The following is a 21,122-nucleotide window of genomic DNA, read 5'->3' as shown; positions in this document are numbered from 1 at the left end:
ATGTAGTGGTAACAGTGTACTGATGTCCTATATTACCTAAAAAGTGTTTTTAAAACATAATGGGTCACAAGTATGAGCTCTATCTACCACAGTGTCTAGATGCCATAAGTGGACCTCGGCTTATAGTTATTGATCTGCTTACACAAGCCAAATGTCCTTCCTGCCTTATGGTATTCTGTTCCATTCTAAGCCAGACACCAAGTACAAAAGACATAAAAAGAGAATGTGGAAATTTGCTGTTCGTTTCAAACACATGGTGCTATGGCTCATTTGGAAATGAAGGATTAAACCATTTTGTAATGTTCCAGTTGGAAATTCTTGGTCTGAGCATTAGATCCAGAAGTGTTTGGATACTTAGATAGGCAAATCCCAAGGATTAGAGTCTTCAGTGAAGGGCCCAACCATCTGTATTTCATCCTAGGGAAAGTGAAATATGTATCCAGTCAAATGATTTGGTGGATCCATAGTCTGGTCTTCTGGCATCACTGACCTTGTTGGACCTGAGTTCTCCGGTGAAATGTAAAACCCCATATGCACTGCCCTCCTCCCTTGTGTGAATATTCTCCCTCCGGGTCAGAATGTACAAGTTTACTGCTGCTACCTTTTCTTGCAAGAGGTGTGGGGGTCTGCATATTTGGGGAGGCACCTGTGCCAGAGAAAACCATCTCTGAGTAGATAAGGGGAGGAGCTGACTCTATAATTATGCAATCATGCCACTATGTAAGTATCTTGAGATTGTGTCCAGAGCTCAGTTTTTAAGCTGAAGAGAAACCCAGAGAGCATGAATTGAACCACATTTTCAAGAAACACTTTCCCAGCAGATCTAGTGAGGCAGTCTCAGCTTTCAGCAATGCTAGCAGCTCTTGAAAAGGATACCAGAGAGAACCAAGACTTGCTTAGGAACAGAAGATAGGGCATTTGCAACTGTCTTAGATAGACTAGTGTTATCCTGTGCTGGAAGGACTCAGTTTACCATTATAAAATGGCAGGCTCAACACAGTCATGTCAGTTGATTCTTGTTTAGAGTTCTTCTCACTCTGTTGAGCACTCACATCAGCAGGGTGTTCACAAAGAAGTTTTGCAGCTTCCGTGGTATTTTACAGAACCTGGAATATCATACTGAGCTCCTCTTACATTGCTATTTAATGAACAATTTGACCCATGTTGGCATTCCGTTAGAGGGTTTTAGCTACTGGAACTTACAAAAGCTTTTTGGTTTCACATATGAGTGAATCCTTTCTTCAAGAGCACCCACTGGGAATGAGCACAATAAAATAGTTTCAGTTGTGAACCAGTAGTAGGAGTGCTGAACTTGGAGTTAAGAAGAGAGAGTTTGGTTCAAACTAGTCTTGGGACTCAAGGCAAATCTTAACAGTCTTTTGGGGTTGAAGATTAAATGAGATACTATACAGAGAGCAGTTATTATTTCTGCCACAGTGAACTTTCAAGAAATGCTGTCTTTTCTCTTAGCGACTACCAGGAGATGTTCTAGAATAGTCTTACTTGCATATTTTATATAAGAAGTCACCTGCCAGAGCTCACTCTTACTGAATAACCACAAGGTGGATAGCACTGCTCCCATGAACTTATTTCCACCAGCTGAAGAAACCTCCTGTTTGATAGTCAGGGCTCAGTGTACCATAGTGATCTCTTTTCCTGTTTCTTGTTGAGACTCTGTTAACCTGAGTCTAACTAAACCTACCGGGAGTAGGCTATGCAACGCACAGGTGGGTTACTTTTACTTTGTGCTCCCCACTCTGCTAAATATTTTTAGTCTTAGAAAGGGCTGAAATATCTTATTTTTGTTTCTGTCATTCAATGCTGCCTGATGAGTTTTTGATTGTACTTTGTCGTCCAAAGAGCATTAGAAAGAACAGAAATCTAAGACCAAAGTTGGCTGTACTCCATCATCAATCTATGATCAATCTGTGTCCCCTTCTGGTTGTTTCTCATATACCTAGTCAATACTTAAACATTTACATTAATGGTAGAAATAGAATGGTGTGTTTTGTGATATTTCTTGTGTCGTACCATACTCCACCCCCCGCCTTTGAAATTTGGTGAAATCTTTACTTTCTCTTATTTACTCCCTCCCTCTTTTAATCCTAAGTGCTGGTCTCTGTCTGCACCTCACATCTCTTTGCCCTCCATGGAATCAGTGTTAACAGGCTGCACTGTATTTACCATCACCTTTATGCTCATAAGAACACACACATATAGTACGTATACTGTTATCTGTTGTGTTTCTGTTTGTGACAAAAATGGGTTATACTCAAGTCAATTCTCCGCATCGTACTTTTTGCCACATGAACTTTAAGCTCCCTTTCAAAACTGAATTTTCGTGAAGGCTGAGGCAAGCTGGAGCTTTGCAGGGGCCAGACTCTGACATATGAGCCCAGTTTCTATCTGCAGTGAGTCTATAATGCCTTCAGGAGTGTCTTAGAATCTCATCTTGGGACAAGGCTGTCAGTGTTGAGTTACTATAGCATTTGTTTTCCCATTTTCCTCTCAAGCCATGTTGCAGGAACTGATAGGTTCATACACCTTCCATTCCTCAGGTTAATCTCGGCTCCTTAGTGGCCATTTGATACATTTGTTTTTCTATTACAGAAGTCAGTGATGCCCTTGTAGAATCCCCATATGGATTTCATGTGGCTTTTGTGCTTTTCTTGGGCACATCTTTTGAGCTAATAGTTCTATATCTATATCAGGGCACATGACGAAAGGGCAGCAGGTCTAAAAAACGTTATCTGGTAGCCTAGATATTTGCCAGCCTAGGTTCCATTTCAGGAATGATGATTTGTGGTTTATTGAATTGAAGTAACTCTCAATTATACACACATTTTCCTGACTGCTGAATTATGAGTACCTCTTGTTCCCCATATTGTCTATTCTCTTTATGGCTTCAACGTGACACTGCTTCACCAGAAGGAAGACATAAGAATGTAGTATGGTGTTCACGTCAATCCATATTTCCCCTTCTAAACAAAGCTGTTGTCAGGGTGAGGGGGGGTGGGGAGCCAAAGCCAGGGATGGAGTCTAACAGGAAAAGAAAGCGATGCCTTGCCTTTGTTATCATCTTTCTCTCTCCCGCTGGAAACTATTACAAGTACCTTTCAATTAAGGAAGTTCACCAAGGACTGAACTGTGTGGATAAAGTTCAACCACAGATAATCTTAAACCCTTAAGCCTCACTGGCTGTGGGATTTCAGGCATCTTATTTAACCCGTCTGTGCCCCAGTCCTCCTGGTGTAGCAGAGCAAAAGAACATCTTCCCTTGCTATCTCCCTGGACTCCTGACAGCCAACCGAGATAATATATAAGGAAGCACTCCAGTAAACAAATGGACAATAGTCCAAATTTGTTGAATTAAAAGAATGATCTGCAGGCCCTGCATCAGGCACTGAGGGCACAGCCAGTAAGGACACATCTCAGCACCGAGGAGTTCATACCAACTACTTATGGATTAGCCAGCAACTCGTTTTCCTCCAGAAGTTAACTAATCTTGGCCACAGATAGTGTGGAATTTTTGCACGTAATTGTGCACCAGACACTGAACAAGTGCTGTTCTTTCATTCCTGGCCTTGTTGGTGCACCTTTCACACTTAGACCTTGAAAACATCCTGGGAAGGCTTCGCCACCATGCCAAGATGGAAGGAGAATAGCATCAGCTGGTGCCGTGCTGTATTCATCTGCAGATGGATTAAATGACAAGAAAACCTACTATTCAACCATCCGATCCCACGGGCCTCAACCTTCGGCACAGCCCGACATCCTCTTTGGACCTTCTCGGACCCCAGCAGCACTGAGCATCTTCCCCAGAGGCCCCGAGCCAAGAGGGGAGGGGTCTTGAGTGGTAACTGGGCATCAGCATTTTTTCTTTTAATTTCTACAAGAGATGCTGATAGCAAAATCTGAGATTCACTGCTTTCAAAACCAATAAATGATGGGAGTTAATTTTGACAGGAAGGTACATGTAATTTCCTGTTGTAACTCATATCTCAATCTCCCATCATCTACCCTGAGCTACCCCCTAATTAGCTTCCCAGAATACCTGGGCCTCCTTCCAATTCACCCTCCATATTGTAACCAGAGTGATCTTTTTGAATTAAAACCATCATCATGCCGTCTTCCACTAAACCTCACTTTAATGGCTTCCCATTGCTCTTAGGAACAAAGTAAAAATCAGAAACTAGGCCCCAAGTTCCCAAATGTAATTTTTCTCCCCTTCAGTCTGATTTAATAATGTGTCCCTCCTGTGTCTTTAACTTCCTTTGATTATACCACCCCCCTTCTGCTGCAGGGCGTTTGCACATCTGGTTCCCTCTGTCACCCTCCCTGGACTCCTCACCTCCATGTCAGTCACTGGTGTCCTTTGTTTTAGCTCTCCACCTCTCCCGACTGTACAACTTGCAACACGATGTCATTCCCTGTAATAACTTTTTACTTATGTTTGATTATTTAATCTGTCTCACTGAAACAATAGGCCACATCTGTTCTGCTTGGTTTGTTGTAATTTACTTACCATCATTTTCCCATTTCATGCCTGACACAAGATAGACATTCAGTAAGCATCCGCCAATTGGTTGGTTGGTTGGTTGGTTGGTTTGTTGGTTTGTTAGTTGGTTGGTTGGTTGGTTCATTGGTTGGTTGAATGAATGACCAGAAAGCCAGTCAAAGTAGGGGAGTATGCCTAATCAAATGGTGATCGAGGATTTAGGCTCTCTTGCCCTTGCCCTGTTTCTCATTCTCTGAAATGACTTGGCAGCTCTGTCTCAGGTGGTAATTTCAGCCCAAGGAAGTCAGAGGCTGATGACTGATGAGCCCCAAAGAGAAGCAGGTACAGCTGTGTTAGGCTTGGGAAGCACCTGAGAGCCTCTGAGGGCAAAAGTGTGGCATCTGGTTTGATCCGTTTGAGTGGGCAAAGCTGCAACAGCAGGAATAAAATCTGCTACCTTGGCCCCTCAGAGTTCTTGCTTCCCGGTGGAGAGCACCAAGCCCGGGGGCCTGCACTCATGTCAGAGGGCGGGAGGGAGAGAGAGAGAGAAAGATCTTCCTAATACCTGACCTAATACCCTAAAAGCATGATTCCCCTGTGAAGTCAGCCCTGCTGATACATTAGACCCAACACCGTGGCTCTCTTCTTTCGTCTATTAAATGCACGGGGAGCATTGTCGTGACTGGATAATTAAGAATGCTGTCAGTCCAGAAGGCTAACATGACAGACAGTAGTCATCCAGACAGAACTTGAGAAGAGTTTTAAGTGCTGAAAGAGGTTTAAATCCAGGCCCACAAAAGCAGAGCGGTGAATACCAGACAGGAAGGGCAAGGCAGGTGGACTCCAACAGGGGCAGCCAAGGTTGTACTTTTCCCAGTTGCGTGGGGGCTAAGGTAGAATCAGCTGAGCTGTGAATCTCCCCTCTGTGTTCTTGCAAATGGTGACTGTTACCGGATGTCCATTCTGTCTCCACAAAGAACCAACCCTTCAGCTCACTTTCTTTTTTTTTTTTTTTTAACATTTTTTAAATGTTTATTTGAGAGAGAGAGAGAGAGAGAGAGAAAGAGAGGGAGAGCTTGTGAGTGGGGGAGGGGCAGGGAGGGAGGGAGAGAGAGAAAAACCTAAGCAGGCTCCATGCTCCCACATGGGGGGCCGATCTCCTGATCGCAAGATCATGACCTAAGCTGATATCAAGAGTTGGACACTTGGGGCGCCTGACTGGCTCAGTGGGTTAAGTGTCCGACTTCAGCTCAGGTCATGATCTCGCAGCTCTGGAGTTCAGGCCCCATATTGGGCTCTGTGCTGACAGCTCAGAGCCTGAAGCCTGCTTCAGATTCTGTGTCTCCCTCTCTCTGACCCTCCCCTGCTCACACTCTGTCTCACTCTCTCTCTCTCAAAAATAAATAAACATTAAAAAACAAAAAAAATGTCTGATGCTTAATTGGCCACCCGGTGCTCCTAAACTTCTCTTTCTTTCTCAGTCTCTGTTTCAAACTCCCTCCCTCCCTCCCTCCCTGGCTCCCTCCTTCCCTCCCTCCCTCTCACCCCTTCCCCTCTCTCTCCCCCTCACTCACTGTCCCTCTCAGTCTCTCCTTTTCTCCCTTCCTGCCCCTCCCTCCTACTCAAGTGCCTGCGCACTAGTTTGCTTGAGCTCTCCTGCTAGCTCCCTCTCGCCCTCTCAGAAATTATATTTCCTGTCTTGTTCCTCGGTTAACCCAGTTAACCCTAGCTATTCCTGATCATTCCCGGGACACTTGTCCCAAATGATGTGAGATCTTAAGGTGGTTTCTTCTTCTGTGCCCATACCTATGGTTGTCTGGCAGCAACTCTGTTGAAAATCCAGAAAACATGAGAGAAATGAGCAGAAACAGCATGAGAAATTGATCAGTCTGATTTGTGCAAATGAAGGACAAGTCAGCAAGAATGGTTGACATTTATATTTATTAGTGAAGGGAATTCAGGTAACTGCACCATGTCTGGGCTTGTGGCTCATCTGTCTTGTAGTTCTGAATGTGGTTTCTTTCTCCCACCCTAGGGGAGAGTTCTTGCCCATGCCCTACTGAGAGTTAGCTAGTGTGCCCCCCACACAGTGCTTGGCTGGGCATAGAACAGAACAGTAGGTCATGGAGATTCATAGGATTTGAACGGCTTTTCCTTTCCTTGTGAATTAGCCTTTTAAATGTCAGCATTTTAAACTTGGCCTTTTCAAAAAAATATGATACCAGATGAACCTTACTTAATCGAAAATATTTTTTTTTATTTAAAAGGTGTTTGTTTGTTTGCTTGCTTTTAGGTTTTTTTCTCCCAGTTAAAATGGGAAAAGCTAAGAAAACAAACAGAAAACTTGAAACTTGATAAAGGATGGGCTGCATGGGAAGGAAGCTGTTTTTTGTGGTTAAGGTCTAAGCAACTTTGTTCCTAAATAATCTCTGCTGTTATTCCAAAAGGCAATTTTCTTACAGGTCCCGGATTTCATAAAGCAGACCTGATCCTCCCTCTCCTGGCCTACTGGTGGGAATATTAGAATGGTAGGATTCCAATCCAGCTGTAAAAAGGGTTATGGCAGGTCCTTCACAGCTGCGTTGTTTTGACAGTAATTTATTTTGAAGCAGAGTTTTACAGATGACTGATTAACTCACATGTCTTAGAACAACCTTTCAAGTTAAGAAAGTAAGGTATTCTTATGCCCATTTCATAGATGAGGTAATGGAGACCCAAGGAGGCTGAATGCATAAAGTCATGCAGCCTGTTACTGGCACACTGGGATCCAAGCACAGGGAGCCATCAGTGCTCTACCCGCCTGTAATGAATGAGCTGCAAATCCAGGGAGATGGGCTCAAATCCAGGTCTGCTGCTAATTAGCCATGTTAACCTTGAACAGATAATTAAAACGTTCAGCTTCCCCACCTGTAAAATGGACAAATATTGGCCTGTTTTTTTCTCTCCCAACTAAGATTCTGTGAAGAATAAAATGTTATCATTCTGATAGCACAAAATGCTGAAGTATGAAAGCATTAACCTTTATTATCTTAATAACAGGGCTGAGTCCAATGTCATATCAGGTGTGAGGCAAGATGTCTTTTATGCTTCTCCTTATATGGTTAGGGAACCAGAAATAAGGGGCCCAGGTGTTCCGAACACATGGGAGAGGTCTGTGACCATGTGGGGTAGGCTGAATTTTTAAAGCTGTGTGTGTATACCTTTTATTCACGTGGATGCTAAGAGCATAAACAAATCCCTCTGAGAAATTGAATATCAAATTAGAGCTGATTAACGAACACTGAATTTTTCCAAACCTTGAAACTTTCGGTCATCAGTGCCCTTCAGATTTGGAGACCGTCCATCTTGGTAAGCTCCTGTCTGCTAGGGAATGTCACAGGGATTCTGTCAAACACAGACAGATGCTCCCAGCTGTAGGAGGGAGCCAGAGTGTGCCATTTTCCCGGAGCCAGGAACCAGGAGAAGCCCCTAGAGCGGAGGCAGCAAGCACCAACTCCCCTTTCCTGATGTTGGGCTGTTTTTCAGGGTGACGTCCAGAGGACACTCATCCAAGTGGACTTTGGTGATGGCGTTGCAGTGTCTTATGTCAACCTCAGCTCCATGGAAGATGGCATCAAACATGTCTATCACAACGTGGGCATTTTCCGAGTGACGGTGCAGGTGGACAACGGTCTGGGGTCGGACAGCGCCGTCCTGTACTTACATGTAACTTGTATGTTATTACTGTTGTTGGTTTATGACATATTTTAAATGCTGTGTCCTTTTAAAATATAACCCCAAATGTCGTATCTAGAAGCAGCTCACAAGTTATCTTTGAGTAGAAGGGGAGAGGAGAATAAGAGAGCCAAATGGGGAGAAAATAAAAACAGGGGACAAAGTTTGAAGAATCCTAGAATTTGCGTTGCCTGAAATTGGTCTCATGGCACTTCCTGTGTGTCTTCCAGATGCTTCTGAGATCAAACACCTGTGTCTACGGCTGGGCCTAAGCAATTTGCTGAGCTATGTGACTGAATATGGATTTGTCTTTTTTTTTTTTTTTTTTAAGCGAGAAACGTTTGAAAACAACTCCCATGTATGGCTCAGTCTACTGCATTGAGAATTAGCACTAGTGATGGAATTTCTCCCCATCTCATTATTCTTCTCTTCCCATGATACACCTCACTGTTAATAACTCTTTTAGACTCATGCTCCTGTTTTGAAAGTGTATTTCCTGGGCTTTTATCCGTGATGATTCGGTGCTAGAGAGAAGTTGGTGTCAAGAGAGGGAAAGAGTGTAAACAGTGTTGTGGCAGCTGCATTAAGAAGCAGTTCCAAGAGGTGTCGAAGCGCTTGCCCCACGGAGGAATCTAAAGATGTGTTAAGTCTGACGACATCATGACTGCTGCTGAGCTGCGTGTAGTACAAACGTGCGCCATGAAGGCCCCTTGTGGCAGGGGTGGGGGCATCCCCAAACAGGCTTAGGACATCTTTAGATTGCTACAGAATGCTTTGCTTTAGAATGAAAGTAGCTATGTGAAGCCCCGGTGGCCTGATGGAGAAGGCACTGGCCTCCTAAAATGAAAGCTCCTTTTATGGACAGCCTGGTCCAAACTAATTCCAAATTCTAAGCGAAGAATATTAAGGCCAGGCAGTATCCCATGCCTCCCACCTGCCCCTTGCCCATGAAACTAAACTGACTATAGGACATACCAACTCGAATCTTTTTTTCTTAAGCTTCTTTGGTCTAGTGGGAGGACAAGAGTATCCAGGGATTCCCCAAGTGATTGTTAATTACTGAGGATTTCAGCAGTACCAATAATTCTTGATCTTTCTCTCCTGTACACTCATGACAAAAGGGCTTTGAAGAAACGCATCCTCCCTCCTTTGGGTTGAAGCAAAGTTGTACAAGATTCCCAGTGTGCCCACTCCTCCTGCCTCTTTTCAGCTGAAGTTTATGAAGCAATTACTATGTGCCCACTTTTGGGCTAAGCAAGCTCTTTGCATGTATGATCTCACGTCTCAAAATGACGTGAGGAAGTAGGCACTATTAGAAACCCTACTTACAAAGAGCTGTGGGTGTCAGGGAATTTGAATAATGCATTTGTAGACCTACTATCTGGCAAAGCCAGGCTGCAGACTCAGGTCTGCCAGACTCTGGAGTGCCAGCTCTTGATCACTGAGGTCAGTCTTGTCAGTGATGCAGCTTGTCTCCACCAACCCTTATCCCCTCCACTCCTTCACAAATTGTCCCGAAGGAACATGAACTCCTTGCTGTACCACTACATAGGTTCAAGGTGCCTTCCATAGGCTCCCTTCCTGCTGACTCTATGACTGTCCCACCCCAGGCTGTCCTGTATGGACTTTCTGGAGTTGCCTCTTGCTAAGAAGTAATCTTTCTTACTAAGGAATAATCAGAAAATCTCTCAGAAGTACCTCACCAACATTGGTTATTAGTAGCAAAACTAACTTGCCACACAAATGCTGGTACATTTGCTGAGAATGGCCACCTACCTAGCAACCTGTCGTTTTTCCATGGCTTATTCTGTAAGGGGGATTTTATCCTTACAGCCATTCAGGCTCTCCTGAAGAATTACAGTGATTTTATTCCATATCTCGCCTGTGTATGAAACATCTACCACATGCTAACCATGGGTAAATACCGAGTTCAAGTTCAGCACTAGCTTTGTGTCGCAGTTTCTCAGGCTCTCCCATAGATCATCCACACCTTGGTCTCTTGGTCACCCTGTGGATTCTTCCTCACCCCTTAAACATGATCAGATCCTCTGAGAGCTAGCTCCCTAACCTGGTTTTCTCCCAACCTTACTCAACCCTGGGAAGGAAAACAGCACAGAGATTAAAGGTTGCTGAAGCCATGGCTTCTAGAAGAAATGTACTGCTTTTTTCAGTGGCTTTTTTTTTTTCTCATTAGCCTAGTTGAGTGAGTGGCTCAGTACTTTGACTTTCACCTTAATGGCAGATGGTTAGTAATGGAAAATTTTGTGTTCTTCCTTTTTTTTTAATTTTTTGTTTTTTACCTTTATTTATTTTTGATAGAGAGAGACAGAGCGCAAGTTGGGGCAGGACAGAGAGAGAAGGAGACACAGAATGAAGCAGGCTCCAGGCTCTGAGCTGTCAGCACAGAGCCCCATGCAGGGCTCGAATTCACAAATCACAAGACCATGACCTGAGCTGAAGTCGGATGTTTAACTGACTGAGCCACCCAGGCGCCCCTGGAAAGTTTTGTGTTCTGATTGCAATTTTGTTAGGCTTATCTTGGGTTAAGTGGTTGGATAAGCATACTTCATGTAATGGAACCCTTTCTAAGCCTGGCCTTGGGGATAAGAATGAACTCTTTTTTCCTAACTGCATCAAAGCAGGATTTTTTTCTAAACTTTCTTTAACTCACATACATCTAAAACCCCCGTCATAAGCAGTTTCGGCAGGTCTGACATATTTGCTCACGTCCCCACTTCTCTCCTAAAGTTCATGTCACCGTGCAAAGGCACATGCCCTCCTTTGCTTCTCCTGAAACTTGTACCATGACAGGCAACATCAGCCTTTCTTGCAGATGGAGCAAACGAAGATGGGAGAAGTGCTTTGACACCATCGTATACTAAGACGAAGTCAGAACAAGACCGTAATTGATTAACATTCCCCCGAATCTCAAACCTGAAGGGTCTCTTGGCCATTTTGGGCCACAGTACCAGGGTATGGGGGCAGGGCTGGGGGTGGTCTTTGTAGAAAAAAAACGAAACCCAAACACTGGACTGAGTTGGGAGTTGGCCCAAACTCCTGGCCAAGTCACTCCATTTCTCTGAGCCTAGATTTTCTGCTGTCATGTGAGGAAGGCACATCTTGTTTCTCAAAGGTTCTTTCAAGCAAAATATGCTGTGACCTGTCAACTAGCAAAGCTTGATTTCCCATCATCACAAAGTAGCACGTGCGTTTCTACTTAGTGGGTTCTGAGCAGCAACCGTTAGGTCAGTTCGCCAAGCCTACCCTCCGCTTCTCTCACTAACACCCTCCCCTTTGCCCAGAATTCTCCCCCATTTCCTGTCTTGAAGAAAGATTCTCTCTACCCTCCAAGTCGGAAAGGTGACTTGAGTCCAAAGCAGAGAGTTTTGGTTTTGTTCTTGTTTTAGTTTTTAATACGGGTTTGCAGAAGTCATCAGAAACAAGTGGAGAGGATGTGCCTGCTGTAAAGTTTCCAGGAGTGGGTGAGCCATTCCCACTGGGAGGTTGGGTAATCTGTGGTAGCCTGACAGAAAGTTCTTGGAGATAGTATTTACTGTGCTCTGCTAGTTTGCAAACTAACGGGACATGTGGTGGTGCAGCCAGTGTTGGCCTCAGCTGGTGGGAGCGGGTAGAATTTAGAGGACATGCACATTTCTGGTCAGAAAGCTGCCCCATCTCAGCCGGACTTGCAAGAAAAAAGCCACCGAATACTGTGCAGATTAGCAGAATGAAAGGTTAAAAATAAGTAGTTGAGCTAGATTTTGTAGTCCTTTCTAGATCTCTCTGCAATTACCTCCTAACATAGGTACCATTTACAGATGCCTTTCTGCCCTTACCTTAGGGTGAAGTGATCAGTTTGTTGAAAACCTATGTAGTTTTGCAACTTTTCACATGATTGTTATCTTGGCCAGCAAATGTTAGACTTGAGTTTTGTAAAGCGTGGTTGAATGAGTCACCCACCCCAGAACTGCATGATAATAATGCAGTGTTCATTCCAGACCTGCTGTATTGGAATTTCTAGAAACGTGTCCATAATCTGCCTTGAACAGATTAGTATAATCCGTATGCACATTGCAGTTTAAGGGACTCTGTTTTAGGATTTCATCTTTATACTTTGAACTACTTTAGTTTCTCCTAGAGCATTTTTTACATTTCAGACAAACATCAATGTAATGCATACACAATATTCAATTCTACAGTCAGAGGTCTCCAGGACAAATGGTAGAGTCAGTCCCAAACGATCATTGTGTGTGTGATTGCACGTGTACACACACACACACACACGCGCGCGCGCGCGCTTGCACGATGTCCAGCTTCACAGGCGTCAGCTGCTTCCTGCAGCACATTAGGACTAAACAAGAAAAGAGAAGGGAAACCCGAGGCACGCAAGTAATTTCCCATTTCCCTCAACCACCTTGCAGCAAAGATTCATATGGAGTGATGCAGCGCCACCTGCCGCCCTTCTTCGGCACCACAGGCACGTTTGTCATGGAGCTGCCTCTGCCAGCTTGTTCAGCTCTGGATTGAGCGCAGCCAGCCAGCTGGGGGCCTCCAGGGACTGGAGTTTCGCTTCCACGGCTCCCCTAGCTCAGACTGCACCCTCTGTACATAGAAGAGATGCTTAAAAGCTAGGTTTGGGGCAGCAGAAACTAGGTATGTCAAATGCACAAAAAGTAAATGAATACAAGAGGACAAGGTGGGAATATGAAAGGTAAATTGCACACATTTGAATGAACCCATGCAAACATATGCGTACTTCATGGCCTACAAGCCAACATGCTATGCGTCCTGGATCCTAGGTCTCCTTGGCTTCCACTCTTTCCCTCCATTTCTCCCCTGCAGCCAATTGGACTTTCTTGCTAGTCCCTAAACATGGCGAGCAAACTTCCTCCTCAAGATTTTTGCACTTGCTCAACCCTCACCCCGATGCATCACAAATAGTGCACACCTTCACTTTATTCAGGTCACTGCTCCAGTGTCATTTATTCTGAGACACAAAACTAGCACTCTATCACGTACCCCTGCTTTGTGTGTTCAGTGCCTGCCTCCCCCAATAATACATAAGCCCCAGCAAGTACCAGGTGTCCCCAGCACCTAGAATAATGTCTGACATATGGCAGCACTCTAAAACTATTGAATGAATTAGTGACCATTTTTCACTAAGAAGATTCAACTGTTGCCATTAAGAGGACACAGGCACCATCCTCACTTTGATATTCTGACTTTAAAAATATATTAATGGGGCACCTGGGTGGCTCAGTCGGTTGAGTGGCCGACTTCGGCTCAGGTCATGATCTCGCAGTCAGTGAGTTCAAGCCCCGCGTTGGGCTCTGTGCTGACAGCTCAGAGCCTGGAGCCTGTTTCAGATTCTGTGTCTCCCTCTCTCTGACCCTCCCCCGTTCATGCTCTGTCTCTCTCTGTCTCAAAAATAAATAAACATTAAAAAAAATAAAAATATATTAAGTACTCATATGTGACAGAGACAAAGACAATGAACCCCGTTAGAATGGAACTGGCATGTCTAACAAAGCTCATCTAGTCCTTGTCTTCTAGCTGAGTCATTTAACTCAGATCAGGGGAGTCAGGAAGAGCATTCCAGAAGAGTGGTTCCTAGAACTGAGACTTGAAGACTGGCAGGTGCCTCGAGAGGGGTGTCTAAGCCAAGGCCTCAGGGCAGAACAGGGCCTAGCCTGCTGGAGCAAAACAGCAAGAGCCGTGTAAGAAATGAGAACATGTATAAAGTGCATTTGCCAGTGCCTGGAATGTATTTAAGTAATCAGTGGATGCTGACTCTTAATAGCTAATTTGTTAAAAAGGGAAAGGTCTTTTGAGCATTTGTCAGCTGGCTAGAGCACGAGCTCTAAAATCAAACTTCTTTGGTTCACACCCCAGAGTGGATGTTTCCTAGCTGCGTGACCTTAGGAAAGTCACTTTCCTCTGTTGGTTCATCTCTAAGCAGACGTGATAGTATCGCCTACTCCATAAGGCTGTGGAGAGGAGCAAATGAGACTCAAAAGGGTCATTAGCAGAATACGTAGCACATAGTTATCACTCAGTGAATGCTGCCCTTTTATTATTGTATTGAACCGTTCTGACTTATGAACGACTACTTCTTATCATATGGCTTATAAACCAGGAAATCAATTCTTGCCTGTATTCTGGTCACCAAGACTCTAATTCTATAAAGAGAGAGAAGCATAGACAAAAGCAGAAACAAGAAATTGCATTGTCTGTTTATTTACCCAGCAAAACACTCGATTATCTGCTACATCTCAGGAACTATGCTAGCCTTTATGTATAAAGGTAAATATGAAAGACTCTTACCTTCCAAAAGTTTGCAGCCTGTGTTCTCTGTCTCACAAATGTTAGATCAATAGGTCTTAACTACCATCATCATTATAATTAGGGAGTGCGAAATTTAGTTTTGAACAAGTGAGTAAGCAAGATCAACTTGGCTTTCTAGAAAAATCACTCTCACAACAGTTTGTAGGGTGAGAGGTACGTAGTCATTGCCATACATTGTATGAACATATAAATTGTATACATGCAAGAATGAACTCATACAACCCACATATGCATAGTTCAGAGCCCACGGACTGACATGCTATATGTACAAATACCTCTTAGGTCTCAATGGCTTCCACTCTTTCCCTCCACCTCTCACTGCAGCCACTTGAACTTTCTTGCTATTCCACAAACATGGAGATCCAGTTCTTCCTCAGGATCTTTACACTTGCTCTACCTTCACCCTGGAGCATATGTTTTGTTCTGGGCACCGTGGCACTTGGTGCAGCTTGTCTATTACTGAGGCAGGCAGGCAGTGAACACACAGAGCGGGAGGGTGGATTAGCATGGGAGCAGGTTGGAAGCCAGAAGATCTGTACGGAGCGTGACAGTCCAGGTGTATGAGCCAGGGAAGGACTGGGGATGGTGAGAGGAACTCTAACTGAAAGGTATTTATGAAACCCGATCCGTGGTTTCTAACATAGAATGAGTGGCAAGGAATAAGGAATCTACATTGACTTTATGCTTCTGGGTTGGTGCCCTGGATATACATTGGTTTGGTTGGTTTTTTTTTTTTTTTCATTAAGATATGGAGATTACAGAAGGGGTGGGGGTCGTGTAGGAAATGATGAATTTCTTAGGAACATTTGGCTCCTAATGGAGTCCAGAGTCAAGTCGGTGATTTTTGAGTTCTAAGCATGAACTTTATTAGTTGAAGGTCAGGATGTGGATGATATTGTCCATCTAGCGGGCCTCCGTAGTTAGAATCGTCCCCCCCTTTTTTTTCTTCAGTTGAGCACATCCTGAGAACCTGAGAACCACAGGGCTGTCTCTACCTGCTCATGCACGCTTTGTCCTAGACAAGCTGACCTTAACACCAAACAGGTGGTGTTATATATGCTCGGGCAGCGACACACACACACACACACACACACACACACACACACGCACACACACACGTGTCTACACATACACAGATCTTTAAAATCCAACAAAGAGTAAAGAATCATCACATCTAAAATGGTTTGGGGATTTGTGAAGTCACCACCACCAGCTCCCCCTGCCACCCACCTGGACTCCATGAGGTTTCCTTCATCCTTGTTTACCGCCACAGATATGACCTCTTGGAAAGACTTTGCATCTTCCTGTGAAGTCTCGTATCATGGCTCTTCTTTTAAGGACTTCATACATTACTTGTAAATTTCTAAAGTTTTACACATACATAACTCAGGTTTTAGGCCTGGAAGAAAGACCAGTAAGTGGAAAATATTGAGATACAATGGGTCACGATATATATTTTTCTCCAAAGCAGGGGCAACCCCTGGCACTTTCCTCAGGGAATAGGACTGTCACGTTTTGGAGACTTCCAGAACTAATACGTATTCTCTTCAGAGCAGGGAAAGGTGAAGCAAAGAAAGTTCTTCCTTCTCCATGACTCGTCTTTTCTCTTGTGCCTCAGGTCCCCTGGAGCATGTACACCTGTCTCTTCCCTTTGTCACCACGAAGAACAAAGAGGTCAACGCAACTGCAGTGCTGTGGCCCAGCCAAGTGGGCACGCTCACTTACGTATGGTGGTATGGAAACAACACAGAGGTGGGTCAGCCTTCCACGCGGCATCTAGTGGCAGCTCAGCTCACACTGGCTGAAGGGAAAAGAGGAAATGAAATGGCTTCTGTAACTCAAGAGTCTAGGGTAGTCCTCGTTTTGGGGAGAGCAGGCTCTTAGTACACCAGTCATCTCAACGGTTTGTTGCCTTTGTCTCTCTGTCTCTCACCGCACCACCCCTACCCCTTATCTTCCTCCACATTGGCCTTCTTCTCCAGTGAGATTTGCCTTTGCAAAGACCCTTTGCAGCAACCTGAGCTATTTAACGGTCACCACCTAGCAGGGAAAATGAACTGTCTTTCATAGAAGTTCTTACAGATGTCCCAGAATGGAGTATTATTGACCAAGCCTTCCCAGTGGTGGGGGTGGAAAAAGAGGTGTTGAAATCAGTCTCCTTGGAACCACATGGTCCAAGAGAGGGGAGAAAACGGTCCACAAAAAGAAAAAAAAAAGCCAATGGATAACAGAGAGTCCGAAGCAACAAATACTTACTACAACCCAGCCCCCAAATGGCCTTCTCACCCTGAATCAGACGTAGCCACAGCTTTACCCTTTATGTTTTCCCTGTGAAAAACCATGGCCTGTGACCAGAAGTCAGCAGCACCTTTAAACTCCATAGAGACCATAAACCTCACTTACTGTAAGCCCTTCATTTTCCAGAAAAAAATGAGGAGGACACACAGGAGGTGGTTTCCCCGCCTCATTCAGCGGCTTCACCGGAGGCCAGATCCAAGGCCTCCCCGTGCCCAAGGGAATTGTTTTCCCCTCATACTAGGCTGCAAGCTCCGTTTTGAACTGACTCCATTCTCAGAGATTCAAATTGGCTTCCAGATGTCAGTGTAGGCAGCCAGCCTCAGGCCTCCCCAGGGGGCACAGGGATGAGTTGGTGGGACTAGAACCCTTCATCTTCCTCCAGCAGAGTCGTTTTCTTGCACTGGGGGGCTTTGCTCTTCAAATATAGTGCAACTTATTCCAATACAAATCTGTTTCTACCCCAGAGCTTAATGTTGGCTCTCACTGGAGACCTAATTTTGCACAGGCCCAGGGAAGATACCTCTCCTGACCCCAGCCCTGCTACATGTCCGGCAGGGGAAGGAAACGCTCACCTCTATGGCTAATTTGACTCAGCTGCTGAAAGGAAGCCTTTTTTTTTTCCTTCTGAAACCTCGCATATAAATTTGACCCCAGTAGGGCCCACTACCCACAGTGGCAGGGGAGAAATCTAAGTTATTTGCCTGAAAGCTAGTGCTAGAAGGTGAACATACTAAACAACTTTCTTCCGTGTCTCCTTTTTTTTTTTTTTTTTTTTTTTTTTTTTTTTTTTTTTTTTTTTTTTAAACCTTTCAGCAAAAAACAAATTCTCCACAGATTGTGTTGAGTAGACTTCTTATGCCGGGCTTTGGTCTTCCCTCTGCCATACAGGGAGGAACATGAATTTAGATTTTAAAATTAATTAAGAAAAGACAGGAAAGAAAAATGTTTGTGAGGAATGAGTTGAGGGAGGTCAGTAAGCTAATAATCTTTTCCTCCAGGACCCCAGCATCCGATTAGATTACAGGCACTACTCCAAATCCTTTTTTTTTCTCTTTTTCTTTTTTTCAGTCCTCAAACCACTATCCAATTAGTACTTGTTTCCATAGCAGCTACTTCCAAAAACTGCTGATAGGGCTTCTCAGAGGAACCAAGCCACACAAGGCCACTCCAGTCTAAATAGTACAGTTTTGGTGTCCACGGTCACTGTGTTCCATTGTAATTTTCTATAAATGGTACACCCTGGAGATGAACAACTGGAAGCTTACAGATTTTCAATGACTACTGCTTAAATCTGGATTAATATGAACTGCCTGTTTTGGTCTGATTTGAGTATTTCTTTGTGTTAAGGGATCTGCCTGCTCTGAGCAGGTTACAGATAGAGAGCTATATCCCACCAAACAGCAAGACCTACCAGTGTCCCCAGACAGCTGTGTAAAGATACCGGAAGAGAGGTGTCATATTCACAAGGAATGGGCAGAGTTACTTAGGGTCGTGGTTCTCGTAGCTCCTTTCTGGCCTGGACTTGAGATGATGGGGAGGCATATATGGAGCCGGTCACCCAGGGCCACACCAGGAAGAGCCTATGCTGACTTAAGTGGCTTGTTGGTGGATCAGAGCTAGTGGCTGTCTCATCTGTAATTGAGCAAGTGTCCCCTGACTCTGGGCCTTTACCCATTTTAGCCTCTGATCACCTTGGAGGGAAGCATATCATTCAAGTTTACTTCTGAAGGGATGAACACCATCACAGTCCAGGTCTCTGCTGGGAATGCCATCCTGCAAGACACAAAGAGCATCGCGGTGTATGGTGAGTGCCCTGTCTACACTAACCCGTCGCTGGGCCCAAGCTCAGATGAACTAGCCTGGTGCTTTCGTCCCACTGGCCACCCTGGCTCATGACCTCTAACCAGGGAAAAGAGCGTAGTGGTAGAGAAAGAGCTGAGTCAAGTCTGATCTCCTCCTCTTGGGAGAGGTGGTTCCCCGGCATAGTTGCTGTCAGAAGACCCTGGGGGCACTTATTGGACTGTTTCCTGAAAGTGGCTCTGGGGCACAAAGGGCAACTCTATACCCATTCACCTGGGTGGGGTGGAATGAGTTTCATTATATATAAAGCTGATCCATTCCATTTGGTATTCTGGTGGTGTTTGAATAACTAAAACCCCCATTATAAAAGAAAATAGATAATATTTAGGCTTTTGTTCAACTTTAAGGGGCACCTGGGTGGCTCTGCCAGTTAAGCATCTGACAGCTGATTTCAGCTCAGGTCATGATCTCACAGTTCATGAGTTTGAGTCCCACATCAGACTCTGGACTGAATGTGGAGCCTGCTTGGGATCCTCTCTCTCCCTCTCTCTCTGCCCCTATGCTACTCATGTGCGCGCTCTCTCTCTCTCTCTCTCTCTCTCTCTCTCTCTCACACACACACACACACACACACACACAATAAATACATTTCAAACAATTTAAAGTTTAACTTTAAGAGTCTTGATTATTAAGAAGAATCTACCAATATGTAAATATTCTGAAGATCTCTTCCAGAAATACATATCATTAAAAAAAATACTCTGATTAAATTAAAAGCAATATCATGCAGATGTCATGTATCATCATAGATTGGATATTGGTTGAACAAGCAATGATACAGAACAGTCTGCTAATCAGTCGGGGAAGTTGAATGTAGTCAGAGTATTGCACAGAATGAAAATATACTGAAATGGAAAGATAGGATCACTGACTTCAAATGGGGGATTAAAGACAGTTTATACATATCGATCTCATTTTGGTAATTTTTTTTTCTGCACCAAAAGATAGATAGGTATGCAATGAGTGTTATAGGTGGATGATAAAAATGTGAAAATTATTGTTAATATGAAAGTGGCATATATGCATCATGAAAAATTAAAATTTAAAAGTAGATAGGAAAGGTAAATGCTGTGCAGAGAGAGAGAGAGAGAGAGAGAGGGAACAAAAGACAGGGATGAAGGGAGGTGAGACCAGGAGTGAGACAGAAAGAGAGAGACAAAGAGAAACTAGCTAGTGGTCCAAATATTATCAGTTGCCCCAGTCCCAGAATTAATTGGCTCTGATGCAGGTACTGCTTTCATTTCTCATCTTGTGAACTTGACCTTCAAATTCAAAAAGCAATTTATAAGCATTTTTGAACAAGTCTGAGGACATTATTCCTCGCATGGCTGGGTGTTAAGAGTCATAATGTGTCCTCCCTCCTCCCTTACCCTCCCCCCACCCCCACAGGCCCCTGAAAGTAGCTTGATCAAGCCCAAACAGTAAGTGAGAGCAAACCAGGGCTGTGGTTTTCCTAACAAGGTCCCGTCAGTGAGGTAACCTCTTAGCCAGGTGGCCAAAATGGGGGAGTGCCTTTGCCTCTCTTTCCTTCTTCATCTCTTTTCTGTGCTCAGCAAATGCACTGAATCCTCAAGACGACCTAGCATATAGTAGGCGATGTTAATACTCTCATTACTTCAGCGGGACAGATAACTTGCCCCAGCTAGTATGTCGTGGATCTGGGCTTCTAACCCTGCCCATCTAGACCCAGGGCCCATGCTCTGAAATTACCCCCACTAAATAGCTTTCATGTCTTTTCCATCTGAGACTCCCTTTCCTCTCTTTCCTTCCTGGATGTCATAGGTGACACTAATGGGCACTGACCCATGACTCCCAACAGATGTTCTCTTGGTTAAGCCTATCAGCAACCTCATCAGAACCACAGAGAGAACGTTAAACCTAGAAGGTCTTTGGCCTGACCTGGCTCATGCCATCATGTCACAGAGAGGAAATCGTAGCCCAGAAATGGGAAATTACTGGCTTTGAGTCATTCTGCTATTCAGTGACAGCTCCAGTAATAATAATAATGGTGATGGGAGTGGTAAAAAATAACATTGACAAAGCCCTTACCAACATCTGTTCAAAGCACCTGATACATACGATGTTTTATTGAATTCTCTGAGCAGACTTATGAACAATAGGCTATATTTACTCCTATTTTTCAAATGTAGAAATATGAGCTAAGTATAATAAACAGATAGAGCCTAGGAATCTGAATCCAGAGGGAATGTTTCTAACCACTTTCCACCCACTTGCCCGGCTTAGTTATCCTTCTCCCTAAAATGTCTTTAAAGGTGTCATCCAAGAGTGGATCGCTCTCCATCAAATGAGCTACCTTCACTAAAATCGTCTCTTTATCAAAAGCTTGAGCAAGGAAGTGGTCTTCCCTCCTCTAACCAAATTTCTGAGCAAATATCCTTCATTTATC

At 44.2% G+C, this 21,122-nt stretch overlaps 1 protein-coding gene across 1 annotated transcript in view; it reads left to right on the top strand.

Moving 5' to 3' along the window:
* LOC125933157 (VPS10 domain-containing receptor SorCS1) overlaps positions 1-21,122 on the top strand; it is a 236,252-nt gene that overhangs the window by 175,214 nt on the left and 39,916 nt on the right. The window contains exons 18-20 of the mRNA XM_049646013.1: positions 8,024-8,210; positions 16,176-16,309; positions 18,536-18,659. Coding sequence (XP_049501970.1) covers positions 8,024-8,210; positions 16,176-16,309; positions 18,536-18,659 — 445 coding nt within the window. The remainder of the gene's footprint in view (positions 1-8,023; positions 8,211-16,175; positions 16,310-18,535; positions 18,660-21,122) is intronic.

The sequence above is a fragment of the Panthera uncia genome, chromosome D2 (assembly GCF_023721935.1).
Source record: "Panthera uncia isolate 11264 chromosome D2, Puncia_PCG_1.0, whole genome shotgun sequence".
Taxonomy (NCBI): Eukaryota; Metazoa; Chordata; class Mammalia; order Carnivora; family Felidae; genus Panthera; species Panthera uncia.
This window is presented reverse-complemented; position numbering and strand designations above follow the sequence as displayed.